General features: G+C 35.7%; 1 protein-coding gene across 6 annotated transcripts in view; it reads right to left on the bottom strand.

Moving 5' to 3' along the window:
• The window catches only part of CAP (Cbl-associated protein), a 103,059-nt gene that overhangs the window by 24,200 nt on the left and 57,279 nt on the right, over positions 1-21,580 (bottom strand). For 3 of the 6 annotated variants that reach the window (XM_070642266.1, XM_070642265.1, XM_070642264.1), the window contains exon 3: positions 17,609-21,455. In XM_070642266.1, the coding sequence (XP_070498367.1) occupies positions 17,609-21,449 (3,841 nt within the window). In that variant the 5' untranslated portion in view covers positions 21,450-21,455. Of the gene's footprint in view, positions 1-14,459; positions 21,526-21,580 lie in introns of those variants that run through there. The other 3 variants (XM_070642262.1, XM_070642263.1, XM_070642267.1) reach the window with 2 other exon arrangements.

Consider the following 21,580-nt stretch of genomic DNA (forward strand, 5'->3'; position numbering starts at 1 on the left):
ATAAATTGACAATTTTTTCTTGTGCACGGCGGTTCTTGAATAGCACAACTTGGGTAGTCGATGGACAATCAGACACTAGATCGACATGTTGTCAGATTTAAATCGAATCAGGCAAAGGAATCTCGAAAAGCACAAACTGTTTAGTCAATCCAAAATTTTGGAATAGGTCGGTGTAACACTGACATGTTGCTGGATTGCACCATAACATCCCAGAGTCACGTCAGGCTGAAGACAAATTTTGAATCGATTAACCAACTTGTGTACCAGAAGTGCAATGGTGTATCATTGGTATGGTATGGTTACATCACTAGTACAATACACAATAAACACACCTGGAATGGCAAGGTGGTATATCTTTACGGTACCAATGATACATCAGTGCTGAACTGTGTTTTACCGTAACACCGCCGGAGTAGTCGGCTATAGGCCGTTGTGTCTCTTGCATTTTGTGAGATTTAAATCGGATCCGGCACGACGACTTATTAATATTAACCGTCGGTTAATCGATCTGGCACCAGCTTTGAGTTGCCCTGCATGGTGTCGGATTTAAATAGAATCCCTTAACAAGTCAGAGTCACGCCACTCTGGTGCCAGATTCAGGATTGATCAACCAAATCGAACTATTTGGGAGTTATCTTGTCGGATTCGAATTTCGAATTAAATTGTCACCAGAAACACGCCGGAGCCGATTTCTCCGATGGTAGTGGAACACGGTAAGATACGGTACGAGTGTATCGTTGGTTTGGTATAGGTGTACCATCTTGCCATAACAGGAGTACCATTGTACCTTATCAGTAGTGTACCTATACCGCATCTTACCGTGTTCTACCACCACCGGAGAAATCGACTCCTAATGCCAGATTTAAAATCAATTAACCATCTTGTACTATTCAAGACAAGCTATTCAATATTGAGCAGGAGTAAGAGATCAGGTAAATATCATTGAATAAGCGCGGTAAACACAAACCACACAACGTCGGTAATTTCTTCTTCTTTTTTTATCTCTCCATCTCTATCTCACTCCCCTCTCGCACAAAAACCAAAATAGATTCATTTTCTTTCAGATTTTTTTTTTGTGTATAGAGGATGAAAAAAATAAATAATACGTTATGTTTCATGAGGAGTCCGAAACTAAAAATAGTTCAATTTTAGAATTGAAAAGAAGAGAAAAAAAAATACCTGTAGGAAATGTCGCTATGAATTTTGGAGCGATTCTGTATGGTAATGGAGTCGGTGGCGCCTCAGACATTCTCGATGCTGGAATTTTTATATATTTTGACACATTTAACATTTAATTTTCTTTGTTTGGCACTAATTTAGGTTATTATTTATTTAGTAAAACTGACCATCTTCCTGTGTTGCCATGACTTGTTGCCTTTTTGACTCTTTTCACAATTTTTTCAATAATTTTCCTCAATAATTTTTAGATTTTTTCATTCATTTTTTCATAATTTTGAGGGAAAAATTCACTTTTAATTCATCAAAACTTTCCCTCGTCACTAGCTTAATGACTTTATAACTTGACAAAATTATTATTTTGAGTCTGTAACTCAAAAGATCAGAGAAAAAAAAGCGCGACACCGACGAATCAAAATCTACTGAGCGATAGATTGGATTTTACTCGAAACTAGAGACGTCCGCTCGCCAACACAACATTAGACTCTATTTTATAGTATTGTGTATGTTACTTCTGATTTTAAAAATGTGAGAAATGCTCATTTTTTCCTCTTTCGAATGTCTGTAATGAATGTAATTCGTTTGATGAAGAAAAATCCGTGAAAATGTATTTTCCATTAATACAATAACATACATACGCACATAACTGACTATGTTATGACGTGATTTTTTCTCTTCTATCCACTTGTATATTCTGTTTTTCTGGTGAGTTTCAAGAGCTGATATGAGTTTCTCGACCAAAGAGAATTAAAATAAAGTTTTGAGTTTTTCATTTTATACATTTTCCGGTTGTTCGAACAACAGAGGTTTAAATTGGGAGATGAAAATCTTGTAGCGGGAATTTTTGGAGTAATGAATGTAAATGATGAAGTCATTTTGGGTATTTTACTGCTACTTGTTGAATTTTGCATGTTAATAGAGAATCAAAAGCAGGAAATTATGAAATTTTGAACTAATTTTCTATGAGCGCATCAACTAATGAAATAGAATCTTACGTCTTACTGCTTGTAGCGCAACCTGCAAATCGCCAAATGGACTTGTAGATCAATTATCCATTACTAGAGTACTTAACAAATTTTCCGAAATTTATTAATAACTGGAATATTAAGTTTTGAATCAATATTGGTGCCTTTACGTTGTTGTGTTCATTAGAAGATATGGAGTGCCCTGACGGCTACGTCATGTCGGATTTTTGTACTCTTTTACATAATGAACTGGTTAATTGCCTTTGATTCACATATAAGGTTTTCAAGGGTGCGTTCAAGGGAAGAATTAATGCAAGGAAGCAGTTGACATGAGACAATAATGCATTTGGTATTCGAAATTGGCATGTAAGCAAACGATGTAGTCAACTTTTGATGCAGATTGAAAAAGGACCATTGATCAATTGATCTGTAAGGCAAGTAAGTAAGTAAAAAGTAAGGGACCCTATCCGGATGGGTGGAAGGTTCAGTGGTCAAAACTCTCAAATTTCTAGGTAAGGTAAGATAACGTGTGAAGCCTAAATAGCCAGCTTTGCCTGTTAGAGAGTCATTTATTAAGTAACACTCTTAGGTGAAGTAGGTGTGTTGAGGTTTGGTTATGCTTTAAACATTCATGTTACGTTAGAATTCAATAAATCAAAACATTCCCTACATTCTAACAGATTCTTAATTAAGCGCCTTAACGCAACACCATCCATGCATTCCCTACCACTTTCTCTCATACTCTACCTCCATCCCTCAAATCTGTGTTAGTCTTTTTTTTTCATCATTATAAAGCCAAAATCGAGTTTGTAAATCTCAGTTTTCCTTCATATACATGAACATAAAAAAAAGTTGCTTTTGGCTTGCCATCTCAGTCATAGTAAAACCTGAGACGATTCAATTCGAAATGCTACACTACTCTGTACAGTATAATTATAATGTATTCTTTTATATTCGTATATCTACATATAGATTCTAAATATAGACTCTACTGAATTTTCATTTCTGATCGCTGTAAAATTTGTTCAAATGTATTTCAAATGGTCGAGTCGGGGTCGGGTTCGGTGGTGGGAAATAGTATCTTTTCGGTTGAGGCAAGCAGTGATGAATAAATGTGTGTTTAAAGAAGAAAAAAAGGGAAAAAAATAAATTTTCTACTTAATTAAAAATTTCAATAATCATAAGATTATTACTGTAAACAAGGCTTAATACATTCAAAATGTAAAAATACTACATAAAAATGAAATTTCATTGAATTAAGAGTAATAAAAATGGAAAATAAACGTGAAAGACAGAGGAGAAGTAAAATAAGTGTTGAAATGAGTTGTGTTGTTGAGGGTTTAATGCGCATTTTTGGACAGCGATCAGGATTTAAGTGACAAAAAGTTAACGGTTTTTTGCAATTCAAATTCTTAACGACTCTGAAAAATTTGAATCTTCTCGTCTGATTGCTGAGATCTCGCATCTTAGTCAGTCACTTAGCCAGTCATTCAGCTAGACACTCAGCCAACTAGCGAGCCATCCAGTCAGCTAAACTAGTCACCCAGCCAGTTAGCCAGACACCCAGCTAGTTAGCCAGACCCCTAGCCAGTCTAGCTAGCCACTCAGCCAGTTAGTCAGACACCCAGTTAGCCAGAGAACAAGCTAGTTAGTTAGTCACCCTGCCAGTTAGCCAAACACCCAGCCAGCTAGTCAGTCACTTAGCCAGCTATCTAGACACTCAGCTAGTTAGCCAGACAGCAAACCAATTAGTCAGACAGCAAGCAATTAGCTAGCCACCCAGACACCCAGCTAGCTGGCCAGTCAACCGGCTTATTAGCCAAACACCTAGCTAGTCTGCCAGATATCCAGCCAACTAGCCAGTCACCCAACCTACTAGCCAGTCACCCAGCCAGCTAGCCAGCTACTAAGCCACCCAGCCAGATGTAAATAACCACCCAGACAGTTAGTCAGCCAGCAAGCCAGCCATCCAGCCAAAGTGACATTTTAACCGTCATTTTTTCTTCAAAAATTGCACTAAAAAATTCTGTTTATTACACACGATCTGCCGCAATGCAAAATCTCTCGTTCGTTTTGACATCATTTTATTTTTTTTAATTGAGTTGCTATAAATTCTCAAGCATGAATGAGCGCTTACGGCAAACCGCAAAACCAAAAGCCCTATTTCTCTCTCTCATTTCATTCAAAAAAAATAAGACACAAGTTACAACATTGATGTTCAGACACAAAGGATTGAGTGTCACTATAGCTACAACAGATTGAAACATTTGATGATAAATGATGTCCTTACGATAAAGTTTAAGGACTGGATATACGGCTAATTAAATTTTAAAGAACTTTTTTCGTCTTTAATGTAATTAACATCAATTTTACATCAGATTGGCACTGACTGGCTTGAGTTTTATCAATTAGAGATATTTTTGAGTCGATGACTCAGTTTTCGTAGGTTTACAGAAGGAAGAGTTGATAGAGTTGTGCGTAGATGTAAAATTACGTGGAAAAATGGATGTAATTAGTTTATGCGAATTGAAGGGTTTGAAGTATGTCTGTAGCTTGAAGAATTTTTCTGGGAATTTTAAGGAATGGAATGTGATTGAGTCATTACAATCAGTAGTATGTGTAAAGGGCAAACATTCATATCGCTAAATACACCGCTGGCGACCAAGCTATGTGTCGGGATATGGGAAGGGTCTGTCCGGGGCTGCCCACACAATCAGACTAGGGATGGTAAGGCTTAAAACCGACCATTCCTAAAATCACCACGTACAAAGAAAGCAACAAAACCTAAGCTTCAGTTACAACAGAAGGCAGACATAGAAACATGGTTGCAGTAAGGGCAAACATCACCGGTGAGACCAGTGAAGTATGGATTCTAAAAACGCATGAATTTTCAACTTTTGGATGCAATCCGTGCCGAACTGAAATAGCTCCGTACTGAAATAGGATCTTATCAAGTAGACTAAATTAATGACTTCTGTTTTTTGAGAATTTACGACTCTCGTTTAGTCTAATTAAGATTTTATGAATCTTGCACATTTACATTTTCTGCTCAATATATTCTTACAGATACTGATTTGAAGTTCTTAAGTATTATGAAATATGCTGCTTTGTGTAGTTTTAAACTGAATGCATTTCAGTAATCTATGACGTCTAGCAGACAAAGAGCGTGCTGTTAAGAAGTAAGTAAGTTCAAGTAGTAAGTCAAGAAGAAGTCAAAGTAAGTTGAGAACAACGCTCACGAGTGTCCTCATCTAGTATTTACTTACTTACTTAATACTAGCAATTGCAAAGTCTAGATAGCCAGCTTCAGAGAGCATGACTGAGGAGGAGGCCATGGACCTCAGTTGAGCTACACATGAGCCAGCTTTGCAGAACTTAATTAACATAAATAATACTTATTTAGAAGTTTTAATACAGCCCTAAAATCTCTGTGGCAGTGACTTCTTCATTTGTGTCACTCGGGCTAACTCCTACTCAACTATGCTAATGATCTATTAAATCACAAGTACATAGCTTGTGGCAGAACTTGAAGGCTATTCGATTTTTGAATGGACTCAAGTCAACTCGTCTTCACATAAAAATCAACTTCGAGCTCTGACTTGTTGTTAAGCTACAAAACATTCTTATCAAGTAAAATTGATTCAAAATTCCTTAAAAATTCCCAAGTCAAAGTAAGTACAAATTCTCAACAAAATCATCATATTCCCATCCCTCGACTTCCTCATACACTTTCATCTGCATCCAACTCCGGACCCAGAGTGAATTGTATTCAAAAGTCTCAGCATGAAAAAAAAGGAAAAGTAAAAGAGAGAAAAACTTCTCATTTTTCCCACTTACTGTCTGTGTCTGTGTATTGTGTGAAGATGAACGTGAAAAGTAATACGTATTACTCAATATATAGGTCAAGAAAAACTTATAACTGCATAAATTCATTTTATGAACTGCAATGTGAGCAGCGACGTGCAAATCTGTTCCGATTCGAATGGATTAAAGGCGGCGTCGAGTTGATCCTCAAAAGTAATCCAATAAATTTAATAAAATCGTTCATTTAAAGTACGCCAAACCCATTTCAAAAAGTAATAATTTTTCCAGTTCCATCAAATAACAATATCCAGTTCCATTTAAAAGAATTATTCATTTATATAAAAAATAAATAACAAACTACTCGAGCTGCTAGGCCAGGGGTGGTCAAACTTTAATTTTTTCAGACACACCTTGATGTTGGTAAGCCTCGACCGAAACCGCACACGACATACGGTTCATGGCATTTCCTAAAATTTTTCTGTGCCGCGACTCACAGGTTGCCCACATCTGCCCAACCAGAGAGTAAAATTATTGTTCAAAATTCAAAAAATCCATTTATCTCGATGGAAGTGGAAAATTAAAAAAAACTTTTTTTTCATACGGTTTATGTGGTCTATTTGCACACTCACTAATACACACACACATGTGTATATACAGAGAATAAAAATAACATAAAAACAATAGCAACAAGAGTTGTCATTTTGCAATTTATTTCAATATGAAATCTGAGAATCTGGAGATGCATAAAAAAACAAACCGACAAAAAAAAAATTGTGTTGGAAGTTATGTTGGTGAGGTGGAGGATTAGAGTGCATTTTGAGCTTAAAGTTTGTACTTTTTGGAATTTTGAATTTATTTTGGAGTTGTTTAGGTATTTCCGCTTAAGAAGGCATGTTGGGTGATATTGTAGGTATCAATCAGGTTATGTACTACCTAAGGGTGGCCGCTTAGGCCGTTCTCTTAGATACGTCTCTGGATAAGCCTCTTATCTCTTTTCTAAGTTCTATTCACAGTTTAATCGTGATACTCTTACTCTAGAATCTACTCTTGCCTAGCTGGTAGGTAGTGTATACTCTAGGTCAGTGCCGGGCAACCTGTGAGCCGCGGCACATTAGTGTGCTTTCATATCAACAAACTCATCCCTGATTATATGCTTTAGTGCGATTGTCTGAAAGATTCCCTAGTAAAGTGCTATAGTCTCAGTTAAACCATATGGACATATCCTAGCAGTTCCCTAGAACTATAGCTTAGTGTACCCCAAATCTAATCATAACAAATCATATTAAATCCCTTTGTATCCAACAACAATATTTTCAGCTTCCCCAATTTCCAAATAATTTTCACACCCAACTGCACTGAAAAAACATTGAACGAAAAAAAAATAATCTCCATCCTTATCTCAAACTTGTGTATACTCAAACTTTTCAATACATGGGTAGTATAGTCAACATGGATAGTAAAGTCAACTAAAAGTGCTTTCGAAAAAAATTCGTATCCATTGTACATGTCCTTATACATGATATATATGTTGTGTAAAGTGAGAAAATAATTGAAAGAACTTTCCAGTATGTAGCTATGGGACAATACACAGCAAACAACAAAAGATACCCATAGGATGTGTAAATAGCATGCAAAAGAGGAGGGTATAATCATCACTGGATGAGAGACACAAAAAAATAAATAAATGAACGGAAGGAAGTACAAGAGGAGAAAATCTGGACACAGACACAATGGACGTAATTACCAGTCTTGAATACAAAGCCTCTTGCTTCACCCTTCAACGAATTATTGATTTCACTTAAGAGATCATTATTAGACTTGGATATGCTCTTTAACATCTCAGACTCATTAATTCCATTTGGCTTTTGATTCTCATTGTTCGGTTGCTTAAGCCATTTTTCAGAAAGCTTTTTTGGCTTTTTTGGACACAATGGCTTTTGCGGTGGATGTTGGACAAGCTTATTTTGGATTTTTGGTATTTTAGATTCACGTTTGGTCTTTAACTTTTCGTAGCTATCAGAATTTACGTAATTCCGGTTATCCATTTTATTATTCTTTGCAGCTAAGATGCATGAATGGAAAGAGAAATAGAAATAGAATATAAATATATAGAAATTATGTGCCATATTTTGTTGATGTTGTTGTTGTTGTTTGTACATGTGGGAGATGCTATATGTGTTACTAGGATTTATGCGTGATAATAATTGAAATTCCTTTGTGTATTTTATATACAGCTTCGAGCACTTTTGACGCCTTTTTTTCTTCTTTCTTTTTTGTATCATGAAATGCATTTGTTCTGTTATATGACACCCCGGAAGCTTCCTTTAGAGATGAAAAAAAAACTAACTTTATTTCTATTCATCTGAACATGCTTGTATCAAGCATCATTTTGCGGTTGTGGGCAGAGTTGGAAATTTCTCATCAAATGTTGACATTTGCAAGCAATTGAATGGCTGCCTTTGAGACCGCGTATTACTTACACTCCCAAGTTACACATAAGAAAAAGGACTTAGTCACGAGCCCATAACGGATAAATTAAATAACATCAAATCAACTCCGTTTCATTTTGGCAAGAAGTGTCAAGGAGGCTGAATGTCGATTTTGCGTTATTAAATGTTTCCATGACGGAGCATTAAGGGAGTCCAGATAAAGCTGTCAGCAATATTTTGGTCTTAATGAAAAGTTTATAGTAGCCATGCATTTTCATGACGGCGGGAAGTCAAAGCCCCTAAAGCTGTTCGTCGCGAGTCGCAACAGTATCAATTAAACAGTTAGTATCTACAGAAGTGGCTGATATTGCAGGCCTACAGATAAAAAACGCAAGCTTGAAGCCTTGGATGAACCAGGTAGCAAAAAATTGTGAGCCTGTTCATCTAAAATGCAGTAAATGCAGTTCTTGATCGTACCTAGGGATTCCAGAATTCCAGAATTCCCGAAATTTCATGGGAATTCCCGTTCCTGTTCCCAGAAATCCCAGGGAAAATTCCCCTTTTTGGAAACCATAGTCGTACCCTAGTCTCCAGAAATCAAAGGAGCAATTAAGTTGCTGACGACAAGAAACAGATCAACTAAGACTCAAATTATTGGATATTATCGATAAATAACTCGCAAAATCCCCAAATCCCCAACTCTGTACCAGAGAAAAAGGCAACATAAAGGAAGAAAGAAATTTGCATTTCATGAAAAAGAATTTCCTTCATTTTTCTACTGTATATATATGTGTATTATGAATTCATGCATGCGTGATGTATTGCGAAATATTTTCCAGCTGTAGTATTTTTCATAATAAAAATAAATCCACATTCAAGGAGGAGAAAAATCTCAAAAAACTTTGTTCTGAGTTTTTTGGTACAAACAATGATTAAAAATATTATTTTTTTTTCTATGTTACATAATTGCTAAACGTTTGCAGCAACGAATCTTAAGGGAATTTTAAAACATGATAAAATTTTTCTGTTCAGTAACAATAAAATTGTATTTGTTCCATTTAAATGAGTATAACAGAAAAGTTTTCTGTATCGTTCTGTTGGGAGTGAATGAGTTTTGGATAGTTAACTCTCTATGAATCATAGCGTGGATTTTTGGTAGTAGAAGTGTGTGATTTTGAGAATAATTGGGCTTTTGGGATTTTAAGATAGTTTTCTGAGACCGAGACTGAGATTGAGACCGATACCATGTGATCGAGCGATGATGCGACCGATCGACCGAATGAGCGAGTGATTGAGCGGCTGAGCAGCCTAGCGATCAAGCAACTGTGTGATCGAGTGATTGAGCGATCGAGCGTTCAAGCAACTGAGTGACTAAGTGACCGAGCGTCTGAATGACCGAGCGACCCAGCGACCGAGCGACTGGGCGGTCGAGCGATCAAGTAACCGAGCGACTGAGCGATCGAGCGTCTGAGAAATCGAGCGACCGAGTGACTGACGATCGAGTGACTAAATGACCTTGTGACTGGGTGACCGAGCCATCAAGTAACCGAATGACCGAGTGACCGAGCGTCTGAGTGACTGCGCAACTGAGCTGCCTAGTCATCAAGCAATCAAGTGACTAAGCGACCGAGTGACTGAGCTACCGAGTGACTGAGCAATCGAGTGACTGAGCAATCGAGTGACTGAGCTACCGAATGACTGAGCTACCGAGTGACTGAGCTATCGAGTGACTGAGCTACCGAGTGACTGAGCTACTGAACGACTGAGCTACCGAGTGACTGAGCAACCGAGTGACTGAGCAAACGAGTGACTGAGCCACCGAGTGACTGAGCCACCGAGTGACTGAGTCACCGAGTGACTAAGCCAACGAGTGACTAAGCCAACGAGTGACTGAACTACCGAGTGACTGAGCTACCGAGTGACTGAGCTACCGAGTGACTGAGCTACCGAGTGACTGAGCTACCGAGTCACGACTGAACCATCGAGAGGTCGAGACTGTAACTGAGACTGTGGCCGAGACCGAGTGACTAAGCAACCGAGAAACCGTGCAATCGAAGACTAATTGATCTAGCAACCGAGCGATAGATTTATGCTGCCCCGGGGTAGGGTATTGTGTTCAATTAATCGTTTCCACTCCCAAATAATCCACGCTAAAAACCCAAACATTCTTTATTCTCTATACCAAAAAGGCTCTTCGTAATTTGATTCTGATGCATAGAGATAGATATACGAGATGAGAATATTGTCCACAAAAGTTAGAGTAAAAATGTATTTTAAAGCAATTAAAAAGTAATTTCGGTTAGTTTATGCAATTTAATATCAAATGACTGTAAAAAATTTGCTCATCTAAAAGAAACAATAGCTACAAAATATTTTCTGCAGTAAAATTAATGACTGAAGTTATTGAAACGAGCAATAAATGAACACAACATCAATACTTGATTGTTACTATTATTATTATTGCCTTGTTATACTTTATTTCTCTCATTCTTGCTTCACAAAATGTTTCACATTCTTTTCATAATCATCACATAAAAAAAAACAGCAACAAAAAATTATTATAAATCTACATAAATTGTCACATGCTGAATACATCGACTGTTAATTGACTCAAGATTCTCATTTCTTTCTTGAGTATTTAAATGCAGGGATGGACAACCTTTTAATTTTTATGATCCACCTTTGAGGTAATTTTTGATCAAAACCGCACACTGCTCACGATTCACGTCATTTCCAATCATTTTTAGTGTACCATGGACCACAGGTTGTCCACCCCTGACTTAATATGATTAAATTGTTGATTACAAACAAAGAGAAAAATGCACAGTAATAAATATTGTTTCACAAACATCAACAAAAATGTATAATTTTAATTATAAAATTCCCATTAATTTTCCTCAAAAAATGTCCACTCATTAACATAGTTAAGATATATATAATAATAACATTCGGAGATGAATAAAACTGAAAAAATTCAAAAATTTTTAATTTAACCTTTACAAATTGCTTTTCACTTCCATTTTAAAATAAGGCACATCACGCGAGCGACGGCAGGAAAATTCTTTTCACAGTAAAAATATATACTTTTCTATGCTTGGGGTCTGTACGGCTATTACGTAACGCGAAAAACACGACCATCGACTTTTTGCTACTAAGGTGACTCCTCCTGACACTGAAGGGCGTATTCTGGATACAATTCTTAGCTTAAGAGGCATATCCTATTCTATCCTACTCGGATAGGTAGCCGGATAGTAAGCCATCGTAGATTACTCTATTCCACCCTATACTAAATACCTTGTGGCTGGAGAAGGAGTCGGGTAGGTGGGGTATGTTAAAATTTATCTGCTTATCCGGAGAGTAGGATAGGGTAGGGCATGGCAGGTTAGAGTAGGGTTGGGTAGGATATGATATAGTAGGGTTGGGAAGGTTATGGTATTTTAGGTTAGGGTACGGTAGTGATGGTTAGAGTAGCATAACATATGATTGTCCAGGTAGGTTGAGAAATCTGTAACAAGGATGGATTTTTGGAATCAACTCCCTCTCTCCTCAAATGCTAAATAAGCATCTCCCCCAACCCCTCCGTTATAAAATTTTTATTGTGCTGAGCGTACTGAACTTTAAGAACATGACGCAATATATGAACAGCCCCATCTTATTTCATTCATAAGATACTTAAGGGGCAATGTTTCGAAATGACACTGGCGCTTGTTAACGATGAGAAAAATTATTTTTCTCCTTCTAATTAATGGATTGGAATTTTTCCTTGACAAATTCTCTCTTCCTAACTTGTTATTAAGGAATTTTTTTGAAGATATTTTTGGAAATTGTTTGTGTCTGGAGATAAGTGGGATGTCTTGTCATTGATTGAAATGAGCCATGAAGAATGTTAAGTGAAAATTTAGTTCCTGAAATGTTTGATGTAAATTACATCGGCTGGCTCAAGGTGAGTAACCGGAATTAGAGTTTTCTATCTTTAATTGCATATTTTTCTGAAAGAAGTATGGATTCTTGGGACTGAATCGAGATATCCTGAGATGATCTAGAAAATTTGTCAAAGTAGAAACATCAAGAGCTCTTAACTAGGAGCTCCTAACTGTCAATGAGCAAACTCACAAGGTCATGATTATACTCAATCAATATACATAATTGAAGATACTCAACTTTGTACGCATACATGCCATGAACATGCCGTTTTTCTGTTCCGGCGTGCATACGCAAAGTTTGTTGCATAGTTAAGGGGTTCTCTAGTTCTTCTCTAAAGTGTATTTGATGCTATAGTCAACTTCATACTTTAAGCACTTTCTACGACAAAATAGCTCGAATTTGAGTCGACCTTTACTTGACTATACCTATCCTAGGGTAGATTTAGCCTCAGTGATTTACTTGACATGCATATTATGAAGAATTGCATAAGGATTGAGATATCGAGATCCACGAGATATTTCAATTTAGGTACAGTCCCGGTCTCGATTCCATCTCGAGGTTGGGCTCGACTGAATCTCGATTTGGTCTCAATATTGATTCCGTCACGAACTTGGTTCTGTGTCGATCTCGATTCCAATTCCATTTCAATTTGGATTTCGATTCCAGCTCAAAATTAATCTCGATTCCTTCTCAATTTCGAGATTTTTCTCAAAATCGAGACACCAGGAACCCTTTAGTAGTGCATACCCTACAATATATACCAATCAAGCATCTCTTGATCCACAATAATAAATTTTTACAACCGATATATAATAAAATATCATTTGAAAAATCAAACATCCCGAAATGCTTGCCAACAAACAATTTCTCCTTTCATAAAAAGCAGTCACGACAGAAACAAATGATGAAAATATTCAAATTTCATGCAAATTTAGATATTGCTTGCTAGTGACGAACTGTAAAATTGCCAAAATTATGTCAAGATTCAGTCTAAGGTTAAAAAACTATATATATATATATATATGGTCCCAAAACAAATGTCCTGATGATGAATATTTCCTGAATGTTTTCAGAACCAATTGTCTGATGATAAATAAGAGAAAGTCACACACATGAGAAAATATTGAAGATGAAATCATGCAAAAAATTTTTCTGTTCCTGAGTGAAAGAAAAGAGTCTTTAAAGATTTTGTGTTTTTGTGCTTGCGTCATCGACGATAAATCTTAAACTTTTTTTTTTTTTTCACATATTGAGATTTTTGTTTTGTTATACAATTCAATCAAGTATATTCATCCATAAATCCACTTTTAATATTTGCGTCATATTTATTCTTGGAAGTATAGGTACAAAATCAATATCCCCGAGGGTTGTACGAAAGAGTTTAGTATGCAGAATTGTTGTAGTTATTTCACAATGTTGTGACGTTAACAAAAGTGGAATAAATGCCTGAATAAATGTTAATTCTTTGGATGTAGATGCATTGGTATGATTGATAATAGAAGTTGAATTGCTGTTTTCTAAGTATTTTTGACTAGGCTGGTGACGGACAACTTGTTTGCCGTAATTATTTTTTGGAAATATCACGAACCGCATGCAGTTTGCACTTTTGATTGTGGTTTACTACGCTGGCAGGGTTGTCTATCATTGAACTAGAGTATTGTATTTAGTATTGAAAACTGGCAAACGGAATCCAGTGATAGAGACTCAGCTTAGATAGAGACCCAGATGGCACCTATCTGATGCAAGACACGGATAACAATTGATTTGTATGTTTAGTGAAGGAATTACGTAAGTTTGACTATAATCATGTATGGTTTCTATCACATATACTGATTTGCCAGTATCAAAATCCCAAATTACCCGAACAGACTAGCCACATGTTTATAAAATTAAGCTCGATTTGATTTATTTGCACTTTTTTGTAAACGCAGCCATGTCATACCTAGCTGTATATGACCAGACAATTCCCGGAAAGCACACGGAGTAGAAATGTCCGAATATCCAGCACCAGGTCAGCATGACTTTGGACCAAAACCAGATATGATGATATTCGGCTTCAGCCCAAAGTATAGTCGGTCTGTCACTCAATTTCCGACTATTTCTATTCCGTGTGCCTTCTAGGATGACACCAAATTAACATATGCTGCAATTCTTTATTGGATTCTATAACATACCCCGTTGGAAAGCCCAATTTATTAATATGCCACTCGGGAAAGTAATCTAAAAATTTTATGATTTTTTCAATTTTTGAATTTTTCAGTTCCATTCTGGTATTTTTTTCAGCTTTTTTTTCTCATTCAAAGAGCAAACGAATAAACAATAAAAACTTAATCCAGCTATAAAATTTTATTTTGTATTTGATAACAACAAAAAAATTCATTGACGGTGCTCTATTGAATAATGTCTAAAAATCTAATAATACTAGGTATGTATGCTACTGTGCTACAGAGTTGGGAAGGATGAGGTTGAGTATTATGAGAAGTTGGAAGTCGGGTTGACTTTTTAAGACAATTGTTGCTATTACCAACTTCTGGATTGATTTGCACAAATTTTAGTCGAATTTTTCCTAAGCTATACAAATTTAGAACTTACAAATGAACGGCCCAGATTGGCGTGACTATGAGTTGGCTTCGGATTAAGCCCCACTTCATGTCAGAGTCACGCCGTCCTGGTGTCAGATTTTGGATCAACAAGTCAACTTGAGCTATTTGAATAAGACATGAATATGTTCTCGCGAGTGACTACGACATTAAAAACGTTGCAAAGCCCTAAGTAAGGAACGAAGTCCTTGAGATGGAGCCAGACCTTTGAGTGAAACAGACTGCAATTAGTCAACCGTCTGTCTAGTTATTAACTTGGCATACTATGGTAAGTTCCACAAATGTTAAGTTAATAACTAGACACACTGTCGACTTAATTCTGTCTATTTCACTCGGAGGTCTGGTTCTGTCAAAAAACTTTAGCTCCATATTTAGAGCTGCTTATGATGGAACTATGATTAATCATGCCGTTCGGCCTGTTACATTCAATCCTTTGGTTTCCAAAATTGATTTTTGTTCAAATTCCCTTAAAAATTTTGACCTTCGAAAACTTCAAACCTTCAACTTCCTCAACCCTGCAGCTTCCCTAAATAAACACAAATTTTACTGCAAAAAATTTACACTCGCTTGCTCCTTGAAAACAGCACAAAAAAAAGTTTTAAATCATCATTTTGATATTTTTAGTTCACAACAGACAAATTTCTTTTCGGTTTTTCACAAAAGTTTCTTATTCTTCTTGTAATTTTATCCATCTTAATCTTTAGAGAAAATATTTTCACAACAAATAAACTTTTTCCACTTTTGCATTCACATTGTGGGTGGAAATAAGTAAGAAAATGCAACAACAACAAATTTTTTAAGGATCTTTGGGAGATATTATAACTTTTTGATAACAATTAAAATTTTGATAAATATTTTTTTATGCCAATTAAACTATTAGGTCTACTTTGGAGGAAAATTGCTTGATTGTGGATTTGGTTGCTGATTTGATGATTTTTTTGAAGAATATAAGAATGTTGTTGGGTTGATATTCAGTTTGAGTTGATAGTAGGAATTGTGTGGGGTTGTGGATAGATTTTGGGAGAAATTAGAGTTTTGGTGAGGTAGACTTAATGTCAATTGAGTTGATTCTTAGCTTCTTAATATGATGATGCAGTAAATTTTATTTTCAGTCTGAAAAATTGACTGAAAGCAGTTGTCAAGATGAAATCATATTATTTTCCATCAGCTTAGCGACGTGGTACTACCTTAATGACATACTTCAGCCACACTACACGGTGCTGTTTAAAGCATGGTTCGTCAATCTACAGTAGGCCTGCATTTCTAGCGTTTTAGATGTTTAAGCTTGCAATTTTTGACTGTTTCCAATAGCTGATTCAAGACTGCAGGCCTGTATTTTGTCTGCAGCTCAGCAGTTTGGACAAACCCTAAGTTAAGGGCTTTAAATCACAGGAAATTGATTTTTAGGAATTCATAATATTTTCTTTGAAATTTTTGGTTAATCTTTGGTGTCGTTTTGGTATTTGAACTTGATTGTGACAATCTTTTTGGTTGATTTGCAAAATTCTCGAAATGCACCTGCCATGATCACGATTAATGTGATGTGTCACGTATTAGTGTTATACTTGTGAGTCACATACTTGTGTGTCATGGTACAGTCCTATCCGACGTACAACAACAGGTGTTTCGCGATTTATTTGAAGAATCATTTGCTAAATTTCTATTCGAGTCATGCACAATTTTTATATGAAATTTTAATTTCATTTATTTAATGGATTTCCTGGCTTTCGTAGTTTTAATTACTAATTCTTGGCATGCTTAAAATTCATAGTCATAAGTGTAGTCGGAAACTCTAAATTTTTCAAGTTTTTAGGGCTTGATATTTGAATTTTTTTGTCAAAAAATCCCAGTAAATTGAAGAATCTTTGGTAAAGATGGGTTTTTGACTATGAACCACACCATCCTGATTTTGAACTTGTCACGGTATACAATTTGAATATATCTGTTCATATATTCAATGATGCTGACGTCTTATGATCGATATTATATGAATCATATCCAATTCTTTGGAAATCGTTGATTTTTGTACCATTATCTGATAAGAACTGTGCAATGTGCACTATACAGAGAAAGAATATTCTCACTTAACATTGTGTCACATTCTCTGGCAACCCTCGATAGCTCAGCAGGTAAGAGCACTTGCCATGTAGTTCAGAGGGCGTTTATTCGAGTCCTACTAAGGATATGTTGATGAAAATTGTAAATTTTTCTCTAAAATCTTAGTTGTGCTAAATGTACTAAGTTCTAGAGTCTTACGTATAATAGGTTCTAGAGCCTTATTTTCACTAAGGTTCCGAACAGAAATTGAAGGAGAGGTTTTCAGGGATTGGATAATTTCGATGCCATAGTTAAGGATGAATTGACCAAAGGTGTTGCAAATGAATCAGGAAATTAGGAGCAGGATATAAAAGGAACATGCAAATAATTCATGGAATCAGGTCCCAAGGATCATGAATATATCAACTGGAAATCCTCTCATATCCACCAGAATCCACAACAAGCAGCTTTCCCCTCAATCCAAGATATTAATTTATATCCAATTACAACATTAAATAATAAATATGAAAAAAATTAAATTTCAAATGCGTTAAGTATTATTATGGGGAGAATTTAGAATTTGCTGTTAAGAAATGCTTTCCAATGTAAAATCCGCAAATGCACAAGGCAACACCAATCAAGCCGAGATACAATGGTTTTTTCAACGACTCACCACTTTCAACGGAATTTTTACTTTGAACAATTTCCTGCTCACAATATTCAATAAATTCATGAAAATGTGCTGGATAATTTTCCTTATTATCAGCCTGAAAAATTTTCTTCTTTCGCTTTTTCATAATGCCATTTTCAGTCTCATTGTCATCATTAAGCAATGATTCCGTACTGGCATCTAAATTATCATCAAGTGGAAGTGATAAGCGCTTTTGTCGCTCTTTAACTTTTGCTAAAAATTCATCATTTAGAGGAACAATTCTTTCACTAGCTGCACGCTCTCGTGGTCTTAGTGGTGGTTCACTACATAAATTATCGCAATTATTATCATTTATGGTCGTTATTTTGAGCATTTTATGTAATTTTCGTTCTGTACGTTCGTAGACTTTATCTTGCCATTCATTATAAATTTCCTGGTGCAATTTTTCATTTGAATTAATAAAGTCATTGAAGTCATCATGTACATACTTGTTTATATTCGTATTAGTATTATTACTGTCATCATTACTGCTGGATGTCGAGTGACTCTCAATAATTGTTGTTTGACTTTCATTCTTCATTCGTTCCTCATCGTCCAATTTTTTCTGTTGATATAAGAATTCTTCACGTTTAAAATGCTGTAATGATTGTATGTTCTTCAATTCCTCTTCAAGTTCTTTCCTCTCGTAATCGAGTCTTCTTAATTCATACTCCAATTCATACTTATTCACTTGAAATCCTTCCTTACCATCCACATTATTATTATTATTATCGTCATCATCACGAATTGCCGCTGATTCACGTAAAATTAAATTCCTTATTGCATTCATTGTATCAATTTCAGTGTTTGGTTTATCGACTAGATTATTATCATCACTTATTTTATCACCATCACCATCACGATTTGACTTTAATGCACATTCATTATTGCTACTACTATTCGATAGATTTGAATCGTCCAACTGATCTGTTGAACTTATTCGCGTTATTTCGTTGCTATTTTTGATGTTGATCTCGTCATCGACAACACGACACACGTCTTCTTCATGATACGCACGACGTTCGACAAATTTCTTATGCATATCTAATAATACATCGGCAGTTGTCGTTGTACTATTGGAATCATGTGTATTCATCATATAATCCTTTTGTAGCGGTGATAAAGCAACCATTAAATTGGGCATTTGTGATGACTGCATACCGAACCATCGTTCCTTTTCATCAACCATAATGCCACTGTTATTTGATTGATTATTATTGGTGCTTGAATGTATATCTGGAGGCACTTGTAAGATTGTTATGACTTTATCTTTCGATACATTCTCACGACACGGAAGGTCATCATTATCGCATTCATAATGCAATTCAAGTTCATTTATAATTGGTATATTTGGTGCATTTCTCGATAAGCTATTGAGTTTCTTTTGGATTGTTACTTTACCTTCATATTCCTTAGTTGTATTGTTACTGTCATTAATCGATTGCATGCATAAATCTTTTAGTGGATGTACATTATCAATGGATACAATTTGTCGAATAATTGTACATTGACTGTTTGATGATGACGTTGACGAATCGGATGAATATTTACGTCGTGTTTGTGTCGGTGTCGGTGTTCCACTTTTTGAATCGACTTTTATCGTTGTATTTTGGTCATGTTCCTTTTCATTAATTAGTTTTTTATCGTGATCACATGTGATAACAGTTATAGTTTCATCGCATACATTCTCACTGGCACTACCGCTTTGACTTCGCTTTCTGTCAATTCTTTTACGTTCGTAATTATTCTCGTCATTTCCGAGACTACTAACAAGATGATGTAATTCTTTATTTACATCTTCAATTTGTTGCTGACTCTCAATTATATCAAGAATTGAACGAGCTTGCTGCTCCTCATCCTCTTCCTCAAGTATGTCAGGTAGTTTTTGTTGCTCATTAATCTCTTGATAATAATCAGACGACTGTAGTTGTTGATATTGTATTCTACTGTTGATATTTATGCTGTTGGCAGTGGCAACGTCATCAATGTATAATGATGGCACGGAGATGTTTTCAAGTAATGAATTAGTTTCTGTATCTTCTGATGTATCTTCATCGATCTCTTCGGTGTCCGTATTGTTACTACGTTCGCTGAGATCTGTAGCGCTGCTTGAGGTTGATGTGAGATAAACTAATTCAGCTTGTAATTCACTATCGCTTTGTTTTGTTTCCCATGACTTACAACTCTCTTGTACATTTGATTCTGCCTCAATTATTTTTGTATTAATCAATTGTGGCTGTTCGAGAATGCCTTTTGTTGCTCTTTGTTTTTGTAATGTTTGTAATATTCTTTGACGATGATATTTGGCATCATTTGGTACGGTCGTTGATAAGAACACATCATCATCCTCATCCTCATCATAATCATCAATTGGTTGGATTTTATTATTGTTATTATCATTGGATTTGATATCATGCAATTTTGATGTTGAATTTTGTCTCTCAACATCACTACAATCACTACCTTCTTCGGATATCACATCTAAAGGAGCATTTGGTATTTGTAATAGATTACTATTACCATATAATGCTTCAATTATCGCCTCTTCGGCTTTGTTGAGTTTCTTTTCTGATTTACATTCGAATAATTTTACTTTTGTTGTTGTTGCTGATGCTGTTGGAGATGTTGGAATTGCTCCATTTGTTGTCAATATCTTATTATTATCATTATTATTGTTATGATTATTGTCACTGTTATTTTCCGATGGAAGCTCTTTAATATTTATTATATTTGTATTATTACTACACGACACGATTGTTATGCTCGGCTCACACTCAAATTGCGCGGGTTGCTTTGACATTGAATCTAAAATTTCATTTTTAACACTTTCATTTGAGCTACTTTCAATGATTTCTTGTACAATTATTGGCTGTGGCACAACATCTGATACAATTTTATTGCATTCATCAGAGCTGGCTGGTGAATCGACACGATAGTCTTCAATTTTCATTATTTTCGTATTTATTGATTCAATTGCACATGCTTCATTGTCTAGAAATTGTTTAACCTCCTCCGATGAACTACTCTCACTAATTTCCTGTATCAGCATTGCATGTCGCTTTGTCATTCGAGTATTTTGAGAATTATCCACAACACCGGCATCGATATGTGAATAGGATATTTGTTTCGGTGATTCAACTCGGTAATTGTCATCGAATCTCTTCTTTATCGGCTGCTGAGGTTCATTTGCTTCATCTTCCTTTAAATGATCTAATTTTGGCATCGTACCAATATCGTCTTTCTCACTTTCATGCTCATCTTTAAATTTATTTTGATTATTCTCAACGTTATCATTCGACATGCTCTCATTCCCATCAATCTCTTCTTCATCTATCTCTTCAAGTTTCTTATGATTATTTGGAACATCATCTAATGCCGAAACGGAATTAATGTCGCGTGTTTCTTTTGGAATCTCTCCAATAAATTGAATAACTTTTAATTTTATTGTTGCTATTTGATTTCCACTAGCACCACGAAATGTCTGTACCGTAAATGCATTGCCTGTATTATTTAAATTTGGCTCACTACACCATCTTAATGTTCTTGATGACATTGATGGCGATGGTGCACAAGACATTGTTCCACCCATTTTAGTAACATTCGTATCCGTTAATGTCGCTAATTCATGTTGACCGATTGTTGAGTCATTCGTAACTGACTGTGTACTGGCATGAGCGGATGATTTTTGCATTCGTAATGTCACTTCCTCTTCTTGCTGTTTATTTTCTTCATCATGTTTAGATGCATTTTCCTCATCTAATTTTGCCGATTTACTTTTGTTACTCTTACCGCCAAAGAATTTTCGCTTATTTTTTTTCGGCATCACTTACTAGAAATATTTATGGATTGACTTGCTTATTGTCTCTGTGCATCCGCTTTTCCTCAATTACATAAAATGACTGAAGAAGTGTTTACACAGTCAAAATAACACACAGATAAATATAAACAGTTGAT

This window comes from Chironomus tepperi, unplaced genomic scaffold (assembly GCF_022539635.2).
Source record: "Chironomus tepperi strain 1889 unplaced genomic scaffold, CSIRO-AGI_Ctep_v1 contig_284, whole genome shotgun sequence".
Lineage (NCBI taxonomy): Eukaryota > Metazoa > Arthropoda > Insecta > Diptera > Chironomidae > Chironomus > Chironomus tepperi.